This window comes from Mastigoproctus giganteus, chromosome 7, assembly GCF_048544385.1.
Source record: "Mastigoproctus giganteus isolate SK-2022 chromosome 7, ASM4854438v1, whole genome shotgun sequence".
In the NCBI taxonomy this organism is placed as follows: Eukaryota; Metazoa; Arthropoda; class Arachnida; order Uropygi; family Thelyphonidae; genus Mastigoproctus; species Mastigoproctus giganteus.
The window spans coordinates 199,502,375-199,522,263 of NC_143581.1; the positions used below are offsets into that span (position 1 = coordinate 199,502,375).

Sequence of the window (19,889 nt, forward strand, 5' to 3'; positions counted from 1 at the left end):
ATAGCATCAGCAAATATTCTTGCACCCTTTCTATTTAAGTGTATCCCATCCCTGTCAAAGCAGTCTCTCCTGTTAACAAGCACAGACCACGCTGAGGAAAATTCTACTCCATCAGCCCTGCACAGTCTCTTCAGGGCCAAATTGTTTGACAAAGCTCTCATTATATACTCCCTCCTATTGTGTCTGGGCAGGATTGGAGACACTTTCAAATTTAACTCTTAACTCTCAACTTTTTTTCAACATTGACCTGTACTTGTTTAGTAAATCTGCAGATCTACACTTATTGTCATTAGTGCCAACATGTACAATGATATCACCTTTCGTGCCCTTAAAATATGATATTGCTCTACAAAGTCATCAACTTTTGCCCTTGGTAGACATACCCTGGTCATATTTCACCTATCCTTTTTGCACAATATATTTCCTTTTTCCTTATAATTGAGTCACCAACAATAACTTGCTCCTGTGGGACTAGTGCATTCTGCCCTGAAGGTTGCCACTGTGTGTTGTCTGGTGCATAAGAGTGAGCTCTAGAATTGTGTTGGGCAGCTGAGAGGGTAATGGAACCCCCAATTGAATTCCTTCAAGGGCATCCACCCAACTCTTCCTAGACTCCCATCAGAATGCTGAGTTGGGGCCTAATTTATTCACATTCTCTGCACCTACACATTCACATTCTCTGTGCACACACAAAGACATCCTCCATGGCTAGATCATGTCCTGATCGACAGAGATCCGCAAACATGTTGCATTTTGCAAATTTTTTTAGACTGTGATGCGTTGGAGAATTGTCCCCTTTGGTTCTCCTGCGAACCACAGCACTTTCGCTACTTTGCACATGTTGCTTTGCTGCTCTAGTCTGGGGCATGACTTCCATTTAAATACAATTTAATTAACAATGAAAATTAAAAGGTTTTATTAATTTAATTGATTAATTGCCAATACTATATTACACTAAGAGATTCATACTACAATGCTACATATTACGCTATCTAGTTTTACGTTATGCCTTATGCTATCAAGTTCGAGATATACATACTGCTATTCCGTATCAATACTACACAATGGCGGCAAATTTCGAACGGTATATGTTTTACCGATACTAAGTAATTACCCACAAAATCTCTATCCAGGTTCAAAATAAACTAAGTATCATAACTAGGAATATGAAGCTACTTCTAGAAAATAAATTAATCAATAAAATGGTAAAAATTTAAGAAAAACTTTTCTATTAGCTGTTATATGGCTATATTGATGTTAAAAATGTTTTTACTGGCGTTATTCCAAAAAATTTTTTTTAATCTGTGCAAGGGATGCATATAAATTATCGGGTGATACGGAAGCCTATAGTAGATATAAACTAGTCTGCAATCAAGTCACAAAGAAAGTTGGGCAAGCTAAGGCAGACTGCTGCTTTACTTATATTAACAGTAGAAGGGAGCATTTGAATCACATTGGTCTACTTGACGTTGATGATTTAACTGTTGATGATCCTGTTCAGGTTGCTGACAAAATGTGTAGGTATTTTTCATCTACTTTCACACACAAGGATTCTTTAGGGAAAGGGATGTGAAAAGTTTATTAAACAGGGAGGTATATGATTTTGTAATAACTGAGAAGAAAGTGGAAGAAATTGTTGAAGTTAAGCATAAAAAAGGTGCCTGGGGTGGAATGGATCTATTGATTTATATTGAGGAAGACACCAAAGGAAGTAAGCAAATCCTTAGCCATAATTATGAAATCATCTTTTGATTCAGGGCAGGTTCCTATGAACTGGAGATTTGAGAATGTATCCTCAATTCATAAGGGGAGATCAAAAGGTGACATGAGTAATTATAGACTTAGCTTAACTTCTGTTCCAGGGAAAATAATGGAGTCACTGGTTAAAGAAATAATGCAGGACCACATAAACAGGAATACAGTTATACTCTGGTCACAGCAAGGTTTTGTTAATGGGTGATATTGTCTGATCAATTTGATTGCACACTATAATGCAGTGATAGAAGGAACTGGATGCAAAAAAGAATTTGCTTGGATTTCAGGAAAGCTTTTGATATTCTCGTATATAAAAGACTGCTGTACAAATTGGAGCATTGTGGCATTAAGGACACGTTAAGTTTCTGCTATGAATGAAGGAATGGTTGAATCGGAAAATACAGTGATTTATCAGTGGACAGTGTTCTTTGTGGATTAATGTTATGTGGAGTTCTGCAGAGTTTGGTGCTAGACCCATTGTTGTGTTTTGTATTTATGATATTGATGAAGGTTTATCAGGCTTAATGTCTAAATTTGCAGATTATACAGCCACAGATGCTAATGCACCATAAAACTCTTAAGCAAACAAACAAAGCAGACGATACAAAGGTTTGTAGGATAGAGTTAATGGCAGTAATGAAGGAAAGCTGCTGCAACAAGATGACCCTTTATCTAGAAATATTAGGCGGATAGGTTGAGAAATGGCAATTGAAGTTTAACATTGACAAATGCAAGTTACTGCATATGGGTAGCAGTAACCACATTTTCCACTACCTGGAGTAATGTACAAACTGTGTACTGTTAGCATTAGTAGAGGCATACGATGCAAGAAAGCAAGCTTATGCAGCATCAGCCAGATAAAAAAAAAACCGCTCCCATTTCACCCTTCCATTCATTCGAAATACCTGTCCAGCTCAGCCTTAAATTTATTTAAGCTATCAACTTCCACAACAAAAGATGGAAGTCTGTTCCACTAATCAACTACCCGCTGGCTAAAGGCAAACTTCCGCACATCTATCCTACAACTGTCTTTCCTCAATTTAAATTTATGCCCTGAGAGGGCATAAATTGAAATTGAGGAAATTTGGTCCTATACTAAGGTAGTGGAAAATGTGGTGCTACACTTATAATGTAGTGGAAAATGAAAAGGACCTTGGATAATACCCATGCTTCAGTGTTAGTAACACAAAGAAAATTATAATGTAGAGAATTTTTATAAAAGCTTGAATAATTTTTTTTTGTTTTGCTTTACTTTATTTATAAATATCTCACTATAATTCATTGTTGGTATCTTATTCCAAACTTTAATTATTTCAGAGAGTTCTGTCTCTGGAAAGGATAATACTGTTTCGATTAGGGAAGCTGCAGCCAGTTAAAGGTCCAGGTATGTTTATATTTTTGCTTGTGATAATTGCTTTTATCTGTCAAGAACTATAAGATATATGGCATTAATATTATTGTTATTTGAAGCATCTGTGGACTTCAACTATATTAATCTTCTTTACATAACACTCATTGTGCTTGCTTTATTATGTACACCACAAGGTTTCATATAAATGGGCAAATAGCTTATGTGATTGTGACATGTGATTTGGGCTATATATCCTCGGTGAACGGGAATGTCTGCAGCAATTATGGAGAAGATATTGTATATAGTGCAGTTAACAAACAATGAGAAAACCTTCTGATTTCTGAACATGAAATGCTTGTAGGTGCGCAGAAGTCAGTTAATTTTATTTCTGTAGTGGCTGAAATTGTGGGCTATGTAGCAGCAAGCATATACAAAGGATGTCAAATAATCCAAAAAACAATTACTCAGGCCAAAAGCCAATAATTTATCTAGGGAGAGCAGAGGATTTCGATTATTCTAAGGGCCAACAGACTTGCCACCATGAGAGGAAATGATAACTATTTCCGTCTGGGAAAACCATAGCAATCTGTGCATATGGTTCATTGGACTTGCATTATTCTAAGTTATAGCAGTAAATGAACTTGCCATACATTATTCTCTTAGCTGCCATCTCCAGGTTTATATATCAGTCATCTTGACTCACTTTGACCATTTCTCCATCTCACCATCATAACAGTTCAAATAGTTTTTCTCTTTCTTTTTGCAGAAAAATAATAAGACTAAAACAGAATTTTTTTAAAAAGAATTCTCACTTTCTACTTATTTTTGTTAATAAATTGGTCATCAGCTGTGCTATCTATTTTGCAAAATGGGAATAGGTTATACATGTTGTTCTGTGTAGTGTGTGACTGTTTCTTCATACTTGTGTGGTGCAAGTTAATTAGCAGTATCTTTCAGTAATCAGAGTATCAGGGACATGGTGTCACACAGATATAAGTAATGCAGAACTGGAATTTGGGGAGTACAACATCTACAGAAAGGATAGACAGGATAGGGAGGGAACAGGGGTTATGCTATTAGTTAAGAAACACATAAAATCCAAGGAAGTACAGCCAGTCGACATTGCTGGACAGTGCAGTGTCGAGTCAGTTTGGTGTGACATAAGCATTGGGAGATCAAAATTGAGAGTAGGAGTGTGCTATAGACCTAATGACTCTAATGAGTATAATAAGAAACTGTACAAGGAAATAGAGTTGGCCAGTAAATCAGAGAGTCTTATAATGGGGAATTTTAATTTCCCAGATATTGACTGGAATTTGTGGGTTGGTCACTCACACACTAGCAAGGCTTTTGTGGATTTATTGGATGATTGTTTTCTAAATCAGCATGTTCAGGAGGCAACTAGAGGGAGCAATACTCTTGATTTGATTATCAGTAGTGATTCTTCATGCATTAAGAATCTGCAGATACAGGAACCACTAGTTGGCAGTGATCACAGTGTGCTGAAGTGGGATTTACTGAAGGAGGTAACTACCATCAGGGGTAAAGGGAAGGGTTATTGCTTTCGTAAAGGCAACTACGATGCTCTGAGACAGTATTTAAATTCTATACAGTGGGACCAACTGATGATGTTACCAACAGCAAACTCAAAATGGGAAGCATTCAAAGAATTTATCTTGGAAGCTACTAGGCTTTACATACCAACTAAGAAATATTGTTCAAGGTTCAGGCCTAAATGGATGTCAGATGAACTAATGAGACATATGGCAGAGAAGAAAAATGCATGGGATACATATAAATTAACATGTGACGCAGATGCCTATGATAGATATAAGTTGATCTGTAACCAAGTTACAAAGGAGGTTAGGCAGGCGAAGGCAGATTACGAGAAATCTTTGGCAAGGGATGCAAAGAAAAACAGCAAGGAGTTCTTTACTTATGTAAACTCTAGAAGGAATGGGATGAATCAGTTTGGTCCACTTGATATCGATGGTTCAACTGTTCATGATCCTCCTCAGGTAGCTAACAAACTAAATCAATATTTTGCATCTACATTCACACATGAGGAGTTATTCAGGAAGGGGAATGCCATAGATGAAGTAAGCACTGGCAGTGAGCTAGATGATCTTGTAATAATTGAGAGTAAAGTGGAGGAGAAATTGTTGAAGATAAATACAAGAAAGGCATCTGGGGTGGATGGGATCTATCCAGTTATATTAAAGGAGGCAGCAAAGGAAGTAAGCAATCTGTTAGCCATAATTATGAGAGCTTCCTTGGACTCAGGGGAGGTACTCATGGACTGGAGATGTGCAAATGTAACCCCAATTCACAAAGGAGGATCAAAGGCTGACACAAGTAATTATAGACCTGTCAGTTTAACTTCTGTTCCAGGAAAATTAATGGAAGCACTGGTTAAAGAAGCACTGCAGGATCATCTTGACAAGAATTCAGTTATAGCTCAGACACAGCATGGTTTTGTTAAGGGAAAGTCTTGCCTGACCAATTTGATTGGATACTATAATGTAGTCACAAAAGAATTGGATGTAGGGAATAACTTTGATATTATATATTTGGATCTTAGAAAGGCTTTTGATACTGTTGCACATGGAAGACTGCTGCACAAATTGGAGCAGTGTGGCATTGGTGGCAAATTGTTGCTATGGATAAAGGGATGGTTGAGTGCCAGAAGACAGAGAGTGGTAATTAATGGACACTGCTCATCGTGGACTAATGTTATTAGTGGAGTCCCTCAGGGTTCGGTGTTGGGTCCGTTGTTTTCTGTATTTATAAATAATATTGATGATGGTATATCAAGCTTAATGTCCAAGTTTGCAGACGATACAAAGGTTGGCAGGGTTGTTAAGCATGCTACTGATGTTATGCTGCTGCAACAGGATCTGGAAAGGTTGAGCAGATGGGCTGAGAGGTGGCAAATGCAGTTTAACATTGACAAATGTAAAGTACTACATATGGAAAACAGCAACCCCAGAGCAACGTATCAACTCTGTGGTACTACACTGACAGTGGTAAAGAATGAAAAGGACCTGGGTGTAATTTTGCAGGCAGATGTGAAGTTCTCTCAACAGTGCAGACGGGCTGCAAGAGTAGCTCATGGTGTCTTATCAATGATATACAGGAATTTTTCTAGCAGGGATAGGCAGGTGATTATTTCCTTGTATAAAGCAATGGTCAGGCCTCACCTTGAGTACTGTATACAGGTTTGGAGGCCTCATTTCAAGAAGGATGTAGAGCTGCTGGAAAGAGTACAGAGAAAGGCAACAAGGTTAGTGAACGGAAACAAAGGGTTGCTCTTACGAAGAAAGGCTTAAGTTTTGCAAATTACAGCGTCTGGAGACTAGGCGCCGGTGAGGTGACCTGATAGAGGTGTACAAAGTCTTGAATGGTTTGGGCATGCTCAGTGCTGATGGGATACCGCCTCTTGCTCAGAATAATCACCCGAGAGGGCATAAATTCAAATTGAGGAAAGACAGATGTAGGATAGATGTGCAGAAATTTGCCTTTAGCCAGCGGGTAGTTGGTTGGTGGAACAGACTTCCATCCCTTGTTGTGGAAGTTGATAGCCTAAATAAATTTAAGGCTCAGCTGGACAGGTATTTCGAACGAATGGAGAGGTGAAGTGGAAGGGTTTTTTTTTTTTTTTTTTTTGGCTGATGCTGCATAAGCTTGCTTTCTTGCATCATATGCCTCTACTAATGCTAATGCTAATAAGATGCTAAAGAAATATGTTGAAAAATTTCAGAAAAAATATGCACAAGATCTTCCATGTATTGTAAAATTTCAAAAAGGTTACACACCTGTTTTTGGTGTACTTTATACAGTCCCCCCTCCACCAATTCAAAGTCTTAGAAACCCAATGTAATCACTCATTTTGCAACACAAGTACAGGCAGTTCTCGCTTTACGAGTTTCCTGGTTTACGAGTTTTTTTTTTATTTTTTATTTTTTTCAAGTATCAGGTATCAACAAAATCGAAAATTTGAACATTAATTGCAAAAAAAATTAATGTTAAACATTTGTAAATACCGCATTTCAAACCATGTGCATAGCTGTACAATACAGTGTACCCCGCTTTACAATATTAATCCGTTACCATTGTATCGCGAAAATATCGTAATGTTGAACCCAATAATACATTGTTTTTTGGTAATTCATTCCATGACCTCAGAAGTTCAAATTTTTGCTATATAACTCCCTAAAAGGTTGTTTTTATAGTGTAAATTGTATTAGTTACCAATTCAAAACATTAAATGCACTACCATTTCATTGTTATCATATGTTCTGTTATAAGAACCAATTTTGAATGGCTTTGTGATATTTTTCCAAAGCACATTTTTGGAAGTCACGACCATAAAACAATAAAAACAATTTGCACTTTCCGGTTTATTGGACTTTTCTGTTATTGCAAGCAATTATAAACGGGTAGAAAAAATCAATGTTATTGCATTTGTGAAAATACCGATAGCTGGAATTGTGTGGGCTTTTACGTTATTATGGTGAAATGTGTTTGCCCTTTACTGAAATCTTCAATCGTATAAAAAACATAAATAAATTTTCAGAATCTTCTCTTCATTCTTTTTTTTTTATGCTTTGTAAACTTGGTACTCCGCACAAATTGTGTTAACTGCAATTTATGTGTTCCGTTAAAAAATGCTTATGCATCTATTGAAATTTATAAAGAAAAGAGAAGATTATCTTGGAAATAAACGCCTCTTGAAGCATTTCCAAAGAAGACGACTCCTTGTGCAACAAACCAACGAGTGCCGAGCCTAATAATGAGTGATCAATGAGTGTGCATTTAGTCAATGATGATGATGAAGAATAAACATTCTTTAACATTTGTAAGTCATAAATAATTTCTCTATTATTATAATTTTCTTGATTTTACAGGCTATGTTTTCATTTCTTTGAATAAATCAATCATTGTTTAAACATAAACTAATTAGCTAACTAATTTCGTTGTTGATAATGTAACCCCTATTTTTAACATTGTCTATGGGAAATAAATTCCTGCTTTATGAGTTTTTGCTTTACAAGCTGGCTCTAGGAACGAATTAACTCGTCAAGTGGAGAACTTCCTGTATAAGGAAAACATATAGTGCATAGAAAGAAATGCAGAAATGGATGTAACATTTCACAGTGATGATGGTGGTGGCATGCATGCTGAATAGATAGCAAAAGGTGGTGATGGCTGTGAAAAATGTACCATTTTTGATTACTACAGATAGCGGTAATCAAAGTGATTCCAAGATTTATCATATTGTGGTGACCTTTTGTAATAAAAAATTCAAATGAAATCAAAAAAAGTAGCTTTCTCTCAGCACCAACATTGGAAGGTGACAATATTGGGCATCTTCTGAGCAATCTGAAAGAAGATGAGATTCTTTTAAAAACAATCTTGCACTTTGTTTTCATTATCCATGTTATGGTAGGCCTAAAAACTGGGGTGGCAAAGGTATTAAAAGAGAAGATTGAATACTTGGTGGTAGTGGGCTGTCCTTATCACCTTATTAATTTGTGTGCCATAAAGGGGCCAAACATGCCTTTCTGTGAAAGCAGAGGAATATTTGGTGGACATTTACTATTATCTAGAAAGAAGTGCTAAAAGGAAAATAGATTTAAAGAGTTTCAAAAAATTTTGAAGCAAGTGTGTACACATTGGCTATCTTTGGGTAAATGTTTAACCAGACTGAGCACTATAGTAGCGAACTCTGTCAAGTCTATTTAAAGAAGAGGTTAGAAGTGGTCGGAAAAGCCATATGAGCACTTTTCAGATTTGTATCCAGATCCACTTCATGATCCAAAAGAAGTTTTGAAAGAAGACATATTAATGAACTTCCAAAGTAAAAGAACTGAATTTCAAGCTTCTGCTGAAAGCAATCCTGAACAGGCTAAGCAAGCTAATAATTCCAAGTATATTGTTCCCCATTCATCCATAAAGTTTGTTGGTGCTTCTCCCTTCTAGCTTGAATAAAGCAGTTTGCTCATTTCTTTTAAATGTTATGCCAACACTTGAAAATCTAAACATAGCTCTTCAATCCAATGTACTTCACATCCAAGTACTGATGTCATTATATGCAACTTTATTTTACAAACAGTTTTGAAATCTTTCACTTCCATTTCTATTGCCAAGGTTGTGGAGAGTCTAAAACAAGAGAAGATGATTCTGTTCTTTTGTTCAGTGAGGAAGTACTCTATTCTAGCATATAACCACATAGTGCAAAAGTTCCAATTTATGTTCTTATAAATGCAGAAGTAGCAGCATAAATTTCATCAATTGACAATGCATCATTTTCAAATTTGAAATTTTTTGTGGAGATGTTTCCAATACTTCTAGGTGTCATTAAAGATAAAGAAATAGATGTTACAGCATCAGTTCTGTCATTTTCTGTGAGAACTTACCAGAAGCTAATATGAAAGAAGAAAGAATTGCTATCAAACAGATAGTGCTCCTTGGTTGGTAATCTTAGAATATACAAGTAAGCTTGAAATATAGCATGTGATCCCAAGTCATGCTTGACATTTTAACAATTCTTTGTACCACACAGTGTGAAAGGATATTCAACCAAGTAAGAAAAGCAAAAACTGATTTCAGATCTTCTCTTTCCAGTGAAGCTTTTGAAATTCTTTTGACAGTCATGTCTAGACAACTGGGACATTGTTATAAACAAAACTTTAACTCAGCATTGTTGAGAAGGAGGACAAAGTTTGCAACAATATTTTTCTTGAGGTAATCATAATTAGTGGATGTCTAATAGACAATGCACACAGAAATCCACAGAGTGAAAAATCCTAGGTAAGCTAATGCTTAAAAGAATACTGTGCTGGTAAATAATCTCATGACCATTTTAATATGAAATGTATATGTTGTCAGTAAAATGTAATTCCTAGTGCTGTGTGGATTTTAAAAAAACTTCCTGCTCTTTCCAAAAATTTCCTGTTTTCCTCCTGTTTTTTGCAAAAAATTCCTGCTGTTTGCAAAAAACTTGTTTTCTGCCTGTTGTGACCAAAAAGTCTTTTTTTCTCCTGCTTATATTAACCGATGTCCAGCTTTCTAAAAGTCAAAAAGTGCATATGCGCATTCTTTGTTATGTACGACAGGTAGGTAGAATCTACATGGAGTTAAAGAGCGTTGGAACTGGACAAACTGTAAAAGGATTTTGAAATTCAATGAATACTGCCTCCAGCTACATCATGTTGATTCAGAGTTAGTGTATGGCAACAACAACAACATAAGTCATGCATGATAATGACACTGCTGACTGGTGAGGGAAGTATAATAGTATGGGGCTTGTTTTGCTGGAAGTCCATTAGCTCCTTGATTCTCATAGATCAGTGCCCGAATGCTAGAGAATATATTTAAATATCATTGAAGACTAAATGCATCCCCACCATGCTAACTGCCTAGTCAAGTGACAGTTACTTCCAGCAAGATATTGTACCATTTGTCCCTTTCTCAATAACCTTTCCTAAACAGTCACTGGATCCCAATCCCATTGGCATGTATGCAATGACACTGAAAAGGCTATCCAGCATTTAGAACCACTGCCAAATGCTATCCAGCATTTAGAACCACTGCCATCCATTTTTTTTTTTTTTTTTTTATGAGAACCCGAAACACGATACTTAGTACTGTGCTTGGGTTGGAGGTTGAGAATACGAAAGAAGATATTTGTTGACATTAGACTTGAACTTCCGTAGACTGTAATTTTCAGGAAATACATATGAAGGACGATTGTTCCAGAAAGCGGCAGTTGAATGAATAAACGTGGAAGATGAAAAGTTAGTTCTCTGAGTTTGAATTGGACATTAAATGGATGCTGGCTAGTGGCAGCACGTGTTCGGACTGTTTTGAAAGAGAGAGTGGGAATTATAGAAGACAATTCAGAAGAACAGTGCCCGTGGAAGTATGTGTAGAAAAGGCATGCAGCAGAAACAGAATGTCTGTGAGACAGAGAGTGGAGAGAGTCTGTTAAAGATGAGTCATTAATTACAGATGAGGCTTCTAGATTCAATGGAATTTAGAAGCCTGAGAGAGATTTTGGGGGCACCGCCTCAGATGTGGGAACAGTATTCCATGGTAGGGCAGATTTCCAATTTGTACAGAGTGAACAGCCGTTTGGAAGAAAAGAACACCGAGAGCGAAAGAGAAAACCAAGTTTTTTAGAAACAGAGGAAGCAATATTTGTAATGTGTTTGTGCCAAGAGAGATTAGAAGTCGGGTAATTCCCAAAAGAATATATCATCTTGCCTAGAAATCGGAGTGTCACCAAAGTTAAGCATAGAAGCTGAAGAATCCTTTTTGTGGGATATAAGGCAGGACTCAGTTTTAGAAGGATTGAAATCAACTAAATTGTCTTTGCCCCACTGGAGAATTACCCGGAGATCGGCATTTAAGGAATTGGTAGCAGATATTCAAGCAGTTTAAGCTGATTGAGCAGGGCAAGGTTTCTCAAACTGGAAAGTGTAATGCAATGTGCTATCATCGGCAAAACTTTGGATAGGATTTCCAGTCAATGGAAGAAGGTTATTAATATACAAGAGAAAAATAACTGAACCTTGTGGGACACCAACATCAGTGGAGAAGTTAGAAGACAGAGAGCCATCTACCATCACCCTCAGTGAGCGGTCAGAGAGAAAACTTGGTAACCAATTACAAAAAAACAGCTAGCAAACCATAAGATGGAAGCTTGTTCAGAAGACCTTTATGCAAAACATGATCGAAAGCCTATGAGATGTCAAGAGCAACTGCTTGTGTTTCACCGAACTTTTCCATTGAATTAGTCCATAAATGGATAACCTAAGCCAGAAATCACCAGTGGATCGAAACTGACAGAATCCATACTGGCGATCGTTGATCAGATGGAAGGTTTCTAGGTATTTTCAGAGTTGGCGGTTAATTAATTTCTCCATTACTTTAGAAAGAGTTTGAAGTAATTGCAATGGGTTGATAATTTGGATGGGAGGAATTTGTCACCCTTTTTAGGAACTGGCTGGATATGAGCGAATTTCCAAGCAGAAGGAAAAACACCTTTGGAATAAGAAAGTGAAAAAAGGTGGCAAAGAACAGGAGTATGTTCAGGAGCACAGGTTTTGAGAACAAGTGGGAAAATACTGTCGGGACCTGGAGCTTTCTGAGCATCAAGAGTTGTTGAAATCCTTCTGGCATCCTTTTGACGGAAGACCACAGGAGGCATTGAATGGGTGTGTTGGGAGGTGTTTTACCAAGATCATTAATACATGAGTTGGAAGAAAAATGGGATGCTAACAGGTCAGTTTCATCTTTGGCTGAAGTGACAATACAACCATCTGGTTTTGACAGAGGTGGGAGCAGAGATGGGCAAAATTTGTGGCCAATAGCTTTGGCAAGAGACCAGAACGTTTGTTTGGCTACCATTAGGGCAAGAAGGAAGTTTTATACTCTTAGCCTGTTCAAAATCTAGTGTGGACTGATTAATAACTGCTTTACAATTATTGCGAGCCTAAGTGTAGGCCGAAAATGAAACCGAAGAATTGGAAACAACCCAATTACAATATGCAATATTCTTCTCTTGAATAGCCTTAGCACATTTATTGGAAAATAAAGGTTTAGATAAATAACGAGATTTTAAAGTGGAGTGTGGAATAAAGGATTCCATTCCTACAAGAATAATTTCACTGACACGATCTAAGCAAACATTGACATCAGAAGTTTCGAAACAGTGATCCGGCTAAGCAAAAGAAGAAAAGAAATCTCGCAGGTCATCCTATTTTGCATTCTTATAATGCCAAACAACACGAGGTTGGGAATAGCCATGAGATAAAGGCTCCATTAGAGAAGAGACAATCACCAAGTTGTGATCTGAGGTACCTAAAGGTCCATTCACTTTGACGTGTACTTAGAAGGGTTATTTGTGAGAAAAAGATCAAGCGTTTTGGCTGTATGGTTAGGATTGTCTGGTATTCTTGTAGGTAAATGAGCAATCTGTGCAAGGTCATTAGTAATTGCAAAAGTCTCAGCATCTCAACTAGCTGGGTCGATGTGACTAGAAAATGGAAGGCAGTTGGAGTTGTGAACATTAAAATTACCAAGGAAAATTACCTCACTGTTAGGAAAGTTGGACTGGAGAAAGTGAAGTTGCAAAGAGAGGAAGTCAAAGAGCTCCAAGTGATTAGTGGAGTTGGGAGAACGGTAGCGACAACAGATGAATTTGACACAATGAGGTAGAGAGAATTTAAGCCAGAGAAGATCGAAAAGAGGAGATTCCAAATTACGAAGTCTCCGACAGGGAATATCGGAGTGGACATATGCACAAGTACCACCTTTGAGGTGAAAGGAATCATACAGAAAATAATTTGGGCAACTGAAATGAGCAGTAGTTGAATTAACTGATAACTGAGATTCTGTCATAAAAAGTACATGGGGTTTGGCAGACTGCAAGTGGAAATGGACATCATTGAGATTAGAACTGAGACCACATATATTTGTGAAATGGACGAGGAAATGTTTGGGGGGGGGTTTAGATCTTTTTGCAGATAAGCCTACTCTATTAGTTTGACAATTCATGATGTATTCAATAGTAAGAAAAGTTGGGGGGGGACATGCTGTATGAAGTACAGTCAGTCCTCGTATAGCACGATAGTTGTGTTCCTAGAAACCCTTGTGCAATGCAAAAAATCGCTCAATATAAACAACAGGCTCTATGGGAAAAATAGGGTTAGGTGCCGACCACCCAAGATTGAACACACATTTGTAACCAAAACATTACCATACACAATAAATAATCGTATATAAAATACGTAAGTATTTTATTAATGCTTTTGCTTCTATCGTAAGCAAACTTGTTCTTTGTTTGATTTTCTATCCAAACAGATGACAGCCATTCCATCTCTTACAATTCTTTCTGTCTTAATCTATTGGATTTTAATTACACTTTGAGTTGTTCCTGCTATGAAAGTTGTTTTTATTTTCTCTGCATGCTTTGTAATTCTAGGCGTTGCCTCATTTAGGCCTGTAGCATGTGCAATATCACATTGTCTTTCATTTCGCTCAAAGCTTTTCACAACTTCATATTTTTTCTCTATCAACAGAGGCGGACTGGCCATAAGCCTTACTGGGGAAACCCTGGTGGGCCAGAGGTCGGTGTGATTTTGACCATAAATGCTAGTATGAAGCCACTACAAATTTTCCTGTGTAAGAATTTTTGACCCAGTCTGCCTCTGTTTATCTATATTGCTTTTCTTTTTCTCTCTGAATCTGTAGCGTCTTCACCAGCACGTTTTTTCCTTTTCACACCTTTAAGTATTTCACTCATTTTTAGGGAATAAAGCACAATTACAAAATGAGGAGGCACGCTTGATACACATAAACAAAGCTGTGCATGTGTAGCAACTGAATAAACAACACCATAAAGGTAGAGACACACTATTAACACCTCATATTTTATTAAAGCACATTTCTGGGAGTTACTACCATAAAACAATAAAAACAATTTCCATTGCGATTCTGCTAGTGGAATCTGTTATAAACTGGTAGTAAACTCGATCTAATTGCATTTGCTATAATACCGATAGCTGGAATTGTAAGGGTTTCTACGTTATTATGGTGAAATGTGTTTCCCCTTCACTGATATAAAAAACATAAATACATTTTCAGAATCTACTGTTCATTCCTATCGTGTTGCATTCAGTTGGGGTGATTCCACGTTCAACTGCCATTTCTTGTAAACACAAAGGCGAATCGTGCATAAGCGATTATGGTTTGTGTTATATACTTATACAAATTTGTATACGATATCGTTCCCCTCTTTATAAATCGTGTATGATCGAATTCGTGTAGTGTAAACACATATTATACGAGGACTGACTGTAATGAAATTTTGGATATGGCATACACATGGTAAGAATATACCCAGATCCTTGACATAACGTGTCCTCGACAATGCCCCCCCCCCGCATACACGCTACTTCGACCCCCTCCTGTCACTATCTGGCAGAGTAGAGGTAGCAAGGTTATACACTAGCTGATCAGGAAGCCTCCTAGAAAGTTACCAATAGGTTCGGTCTGGTGTACAAACTAGTGGCCAGCCTGTGGACACCATTTTAGAGCTGTACCCTCAAAATTTAAGGAAGTTTGGATCTCGCCATGATGTCCATCATAACCTCAAAAGACATCAGTCATAGTGAATGATGGAAGAGATGTGGAAGGGTTGACGAGAACTTAGCTCTGGAGAAAACATGGGTTTCACCACTTCAAGCCTCCAATAAGCAGATTGGTGCTATTGCACTGGTTGATGAGAGTCATCTACCACCTAGTATTGCCTAGTAACACAGAGGGGTGGCATTCTTTCATGTGGTATGGGCACCCCACCTCGACCCCCTGCTTACCTTGGTTCACACCTGGGTGGTCACCCACAGTGTGCTTGTGTATGGAGATTATACCCAGGATTACTAACAATTCCACCATCATGAAGGTGCAAGCAGAGGATTTGGCTGTTACAGACCGACCATACTTTGCCGAAATTGGGTCCAGTTGACTTGAGTGTCACCCGAATATCAGTTCCATCAAAGTGTTTTAGACTCCCAGGTAGCAAGTACAGCTTGTCTGGCATATCTGAGAGAATGTCTGCGACAGTCTCAAGGGATTGCAAAGTGTTATCAATGTAGTTGCCTCAGATTGGATGGTGATGAATCCTACCATGAACTGCTGAGTCCATCACATTCCACAGTTGCTCATTGGGTTGAGATCTGGTGATCCCAACAGACTAACTAAGAATGGTAACGTCACCCTTGCTTCTCAAACCCCAAATAATTATGTATTGTGACAAGATGCATTATCCTTCTGGAAGTAACCATTATCAGAGGGATAAACTGGTAATGGAATACTTGCACTGGCATGGTTTGTATACTGTCATACTGTGCTCAGATTTGCTTAGGTCTTGCTGTTGGTCCATTCTTTCACTGAATTTCAGATACATGTTGTCCCTCAGTATTTGAATATTTGCTTTATAAAAGCATTATAGGGACACTCAGCACTATATCTGTCAGAGTGGTTATTTCCTTTGACAGGGATATACCTAATAAACTGGCCACTAAGTGTGTTGGTGTTTATGTTTGCAACTTTTAACTGTGTGATATGAAGTTTGGAACTGCTCAAATAAAGCTGCCTTTACATTTTAGGTTTACTAGTTTTGTTATGCACAGAGAAATATATTTGGGGAAACAACCACGAGTCAGTCTCTCTCTCTCTCTCTCTCTCTCTCTCTCTCTCTCTCTCTCTCTCTCTCTCTCTCTCTGTGTTCATTATTGGCTGATATGTTATGACATCTGTGTCTCTGCATCAGATAAGTACAATTGCTGCTCAGTTGGTCCTTGTGGTTGTCACAGACATTCTCTCAGATATGCCAGACAAGCTGTACTGGAACTGATATTTAGGTGACACTCAGTTCAAGTGGACCCGATTTCAGAGAAGTCTGGATGGTCTGTGACAGCCAAATCCTCTGCTTGCACCTTCACGATGGTGGGACTATTAGTAATCCTGGGTATAACCTCCATGCTCAAGCACATGGTGGGTGACCACCCAGGTGTGAACCAACGTAAGCAGGGGTCGAGGTTTGGCGCCCACACCACATGGAGGAATGCCGCCCCTCTGTGTTACCAGGCAGTACTAGGTGGTAGATGACTTTCATCAACCGGTGCAATACCACCACTTTGCTTATTGGAGGCTTGAAGTGGTGGAACCCATGTTTAGTCGCCAGAGCTAAGTTCCGGTCAACCCTTCCCCATCTCTTCCATCATGCAGTATGATTGATGACTTTTGAGGTTATGATGAACATCGTGGCGAGATCCAATCTTCTTTACATTTTGAGGGTACAGCTCTAAAACGGTGTTCGCAGGCCAGCTGCTAGTTAGTACACCGGACCGAACCTATTGGTAACACTCTAGGAGGCTTCCGTATCAGCTAGTGTATAATCTTGCTACCTCTACTCTGCCAGATAGTGATTGGAGGAGTCCAAGTAGTGTGTATGCAGGGGGCATTGTCGAGGCCATGTTATGTCAAGGATCTGGGTATATTCTTATCACGTGTATGCCATATCCAAAAATTTCATTACTTCATACAGCATGTTCCACCCACTTTTCCTTACTATTGAATACACCATGACTTGTCGTGGTGTATTCAATATGTAAGGAAATAGAGTAAGCTTATCTGCGAAAAGATCTAAACCTCCCAAACACTTCCTAATTCATTTCACAAATATACGTGGTCTAAATTCTAATCTCAACGATGTCCATTTCCACGTGCAGTCTGCCAAACCCCATGTACTTTTTATGATAGAATCTCAGTTAATGCTTGATTCAACTACTGCTCATCTCAGTTGCTCAAATTATTTGCTGTACAATTCCTTTCACCTCAAAGGTGGTACTTGTGCATATGTCCGTTCCGATATTCCCTATCAGAGACTTGGTAATTTGGAATCTCCTCTTTTCGATCTCCTCTGGCTTAAAATCTCTCTACCTCATTGTGTCAAATTCATCTGTTTTCTCTACCGTTCTCCCAACTCCACTAATCACTTGGAGCTCTTTGACTTCTTCTCTTTGCAACTTGACTTTCTCCAGTCCAAACCGTTCTCCTAACTCCACCAAAGCTCGCAACAATTGTAAAGCAGTTATTAATCAGTCCAAACTAGAGTTTGAACAGGCTAAGAGTAGAAAACTTCCTTCTTGCCCTAATAGTAACCGAGCATTCTGGTCTCTTGCCAAAGCTATTGGTCGCAATTTTTGCCCATCCCTGCTCCCAGATAGTTCTGTTGTCACTTCAGCCAAGGATAAAGCTGACTTGCTAGCATCCCATTTTCCCTCCAACTCGTGTATTAATGATCTTGGTTTCAAATTTTTCCAAAGGTGTTTTTTTTTTCTTATTCCAAAGGTGTTTTTCTTTCTGCTTGGAAATTTGCTCATATCCAGTCAGTTCCTAAAAAGGGTGACAAATCCTTCCCATCCAATTATCGTCCCATTGCAATTACTTCTACTCTTTCTAAAGTAATGGAGAAATCAATTAACCGCCAACTCTTAAACTGCCTAGAAACCTTCCATCTGATCAACGATCGCCCGTATGGATTCCGTCAGTGTCGATCCACTGGTGATATTCTGGCTTATGTTACCCATTTTGGACTAATTCAATGGAAAAGTTCGGTGAAACACAAGCAGTTGTTCTTGACATCTCAAAGTCTTTTGATTGTGTTTGGCATAAAGGTCTTCTAAACAAACTTCCATCTTATGGTTTGCAAACTGTTTTTTGTAATTGGTTATCCAGTTTTCTCTCTGATCGCTCACTGAGGGTGATGGTAGATGGCTCTCTGTCTTCTAACTTCTCCACTAATGCTGGTGTCCCACAAGGTTCAGTTCTTTTTCTCTTGTATATTAATATCCTTCTTCCATTGACTGGAAATCCTATCCAAAGTTTTGCCGATGATAGCATATTGCATTCCACTTTCCATTTTGAGAAACCTTGCCCAGCTCAATCAGCTTCAACTTCTCGAAAATCTGCTACCAATTCCTTAAATGCCGATCTCTAGGTAATTCTCCTGTGGGGCAAAGACAACTTAGTTGATTTCAATCCTTCTAAAACTCAGTCTTGTTTTATATCTCACAAAAAGGATTTTTCTGCTCCTGTGCTTATCTTTGGTGACACTCCGATTTCTAGGCAAAATGATATATCTCTTTTGGGGATTACCCTGACTTGTAATCTCTCTCGGCACAAGCACATTACAAATATTGCTTCCTCTGCATCTAAAAAAACTTGGTTTTCTCTTTCGCTCTCGGTGTTACTTTTCTTCCAAACAGCTGTTTACTCTGTACAAATCGGAAATCTGCCCTACCATGGAATATTGTTCCCACACCTGGGGTGATGCCCCCAAAACCTCTCTCAGGCTTCTTGATTCCGTTTAGAAGAGGGCAAGTAGGTTAATTAATGATTCATCTCTAACAGAGTCTCTCCACTCATTGTCTCATAGATGTTCTGTTTCTGCTGCATGCCTCTTCTACAGATATTTCCATGGGCACTGTTCTTCTGAATTGGCTTCTATAATTCCCGCTCTCTCTTTCAAAACAGTCCGAACACGTGCCGCCAACATCCATTTACTGTCCATCTTCAAACTCACTGAACCAACTTTTCATCTTCCTCGTTTATTCATTCAACTGCTGTTTTCTGGAACAACCTTCCTTCATACGTATTTCCTGAAAATTACAGTCTACAGAAGTTCAGGTCCAATGTCAACAAATATCTTCTTTCTTTCTTGTTCTCAACCTCCAACCCAAGCACGGTACTAAGCTATAGGTTCTAATACCTCTCATGTTTGGAGTTTACATAAAAAAAAAAAAAAAAAAGTTTCAAAAGTGAATATGACATACAGTAGGTCAAGAGAGAAACCAGCCTTAGCACAAAGTTTAAAAATAGTTTAAAATTATATTTATTCTAAAAGTTAAACTTTTCAACAGGTATGGAATTTTTGTATCTCATAGTAATACGTTTATTTTTCATATAGTTCTGATGCTCTTGCATAGAAAAATGGCAGATGTATTAATCAGATATCCTGGAAGTTTAAATAAAAGTTATGTTATTTGCACATAATGTGTGGAAATTTGGAGGCAATTTCCACAGTAGCATGCAGAATTCCTTTTTATGTTATCAAATGTTGCAAATTTGTACAACAGTTAGTTCAAAGCATTAAGTTGTATATAGTTGTAATGAGATTAAACCATGTTTTGCATAAATAGTATCATACATT

At 38.0% G+C, this 19,889-nt stretch overlaps 1 protein-coding gene across 2 annotated transcripts in view; it reads left to right on the forward strand.

Annotated features, from left to right (window-relative positions):
• LOC150083551 (stomatin-like protein 1) overlaps window positions 1-19,889 on the forward strand; it is a 105,906-nt gene that overhangs the window by 23,825 nt on the left and 62,192 nt on the right. For both annotated transcript variants that reach the window (XM_090378070.1, XM_090378069.1), the window contains exon 4: window positions 3,073-3,139. In XM_090378070.1, coding sequence (XP_090234196.1) covers window positions 3,073-3,139 — 67 coding nt within the window. The remainder of the gene's footprint in view (window positions 1-3,072; window positions 3,140-19,889) is intronic.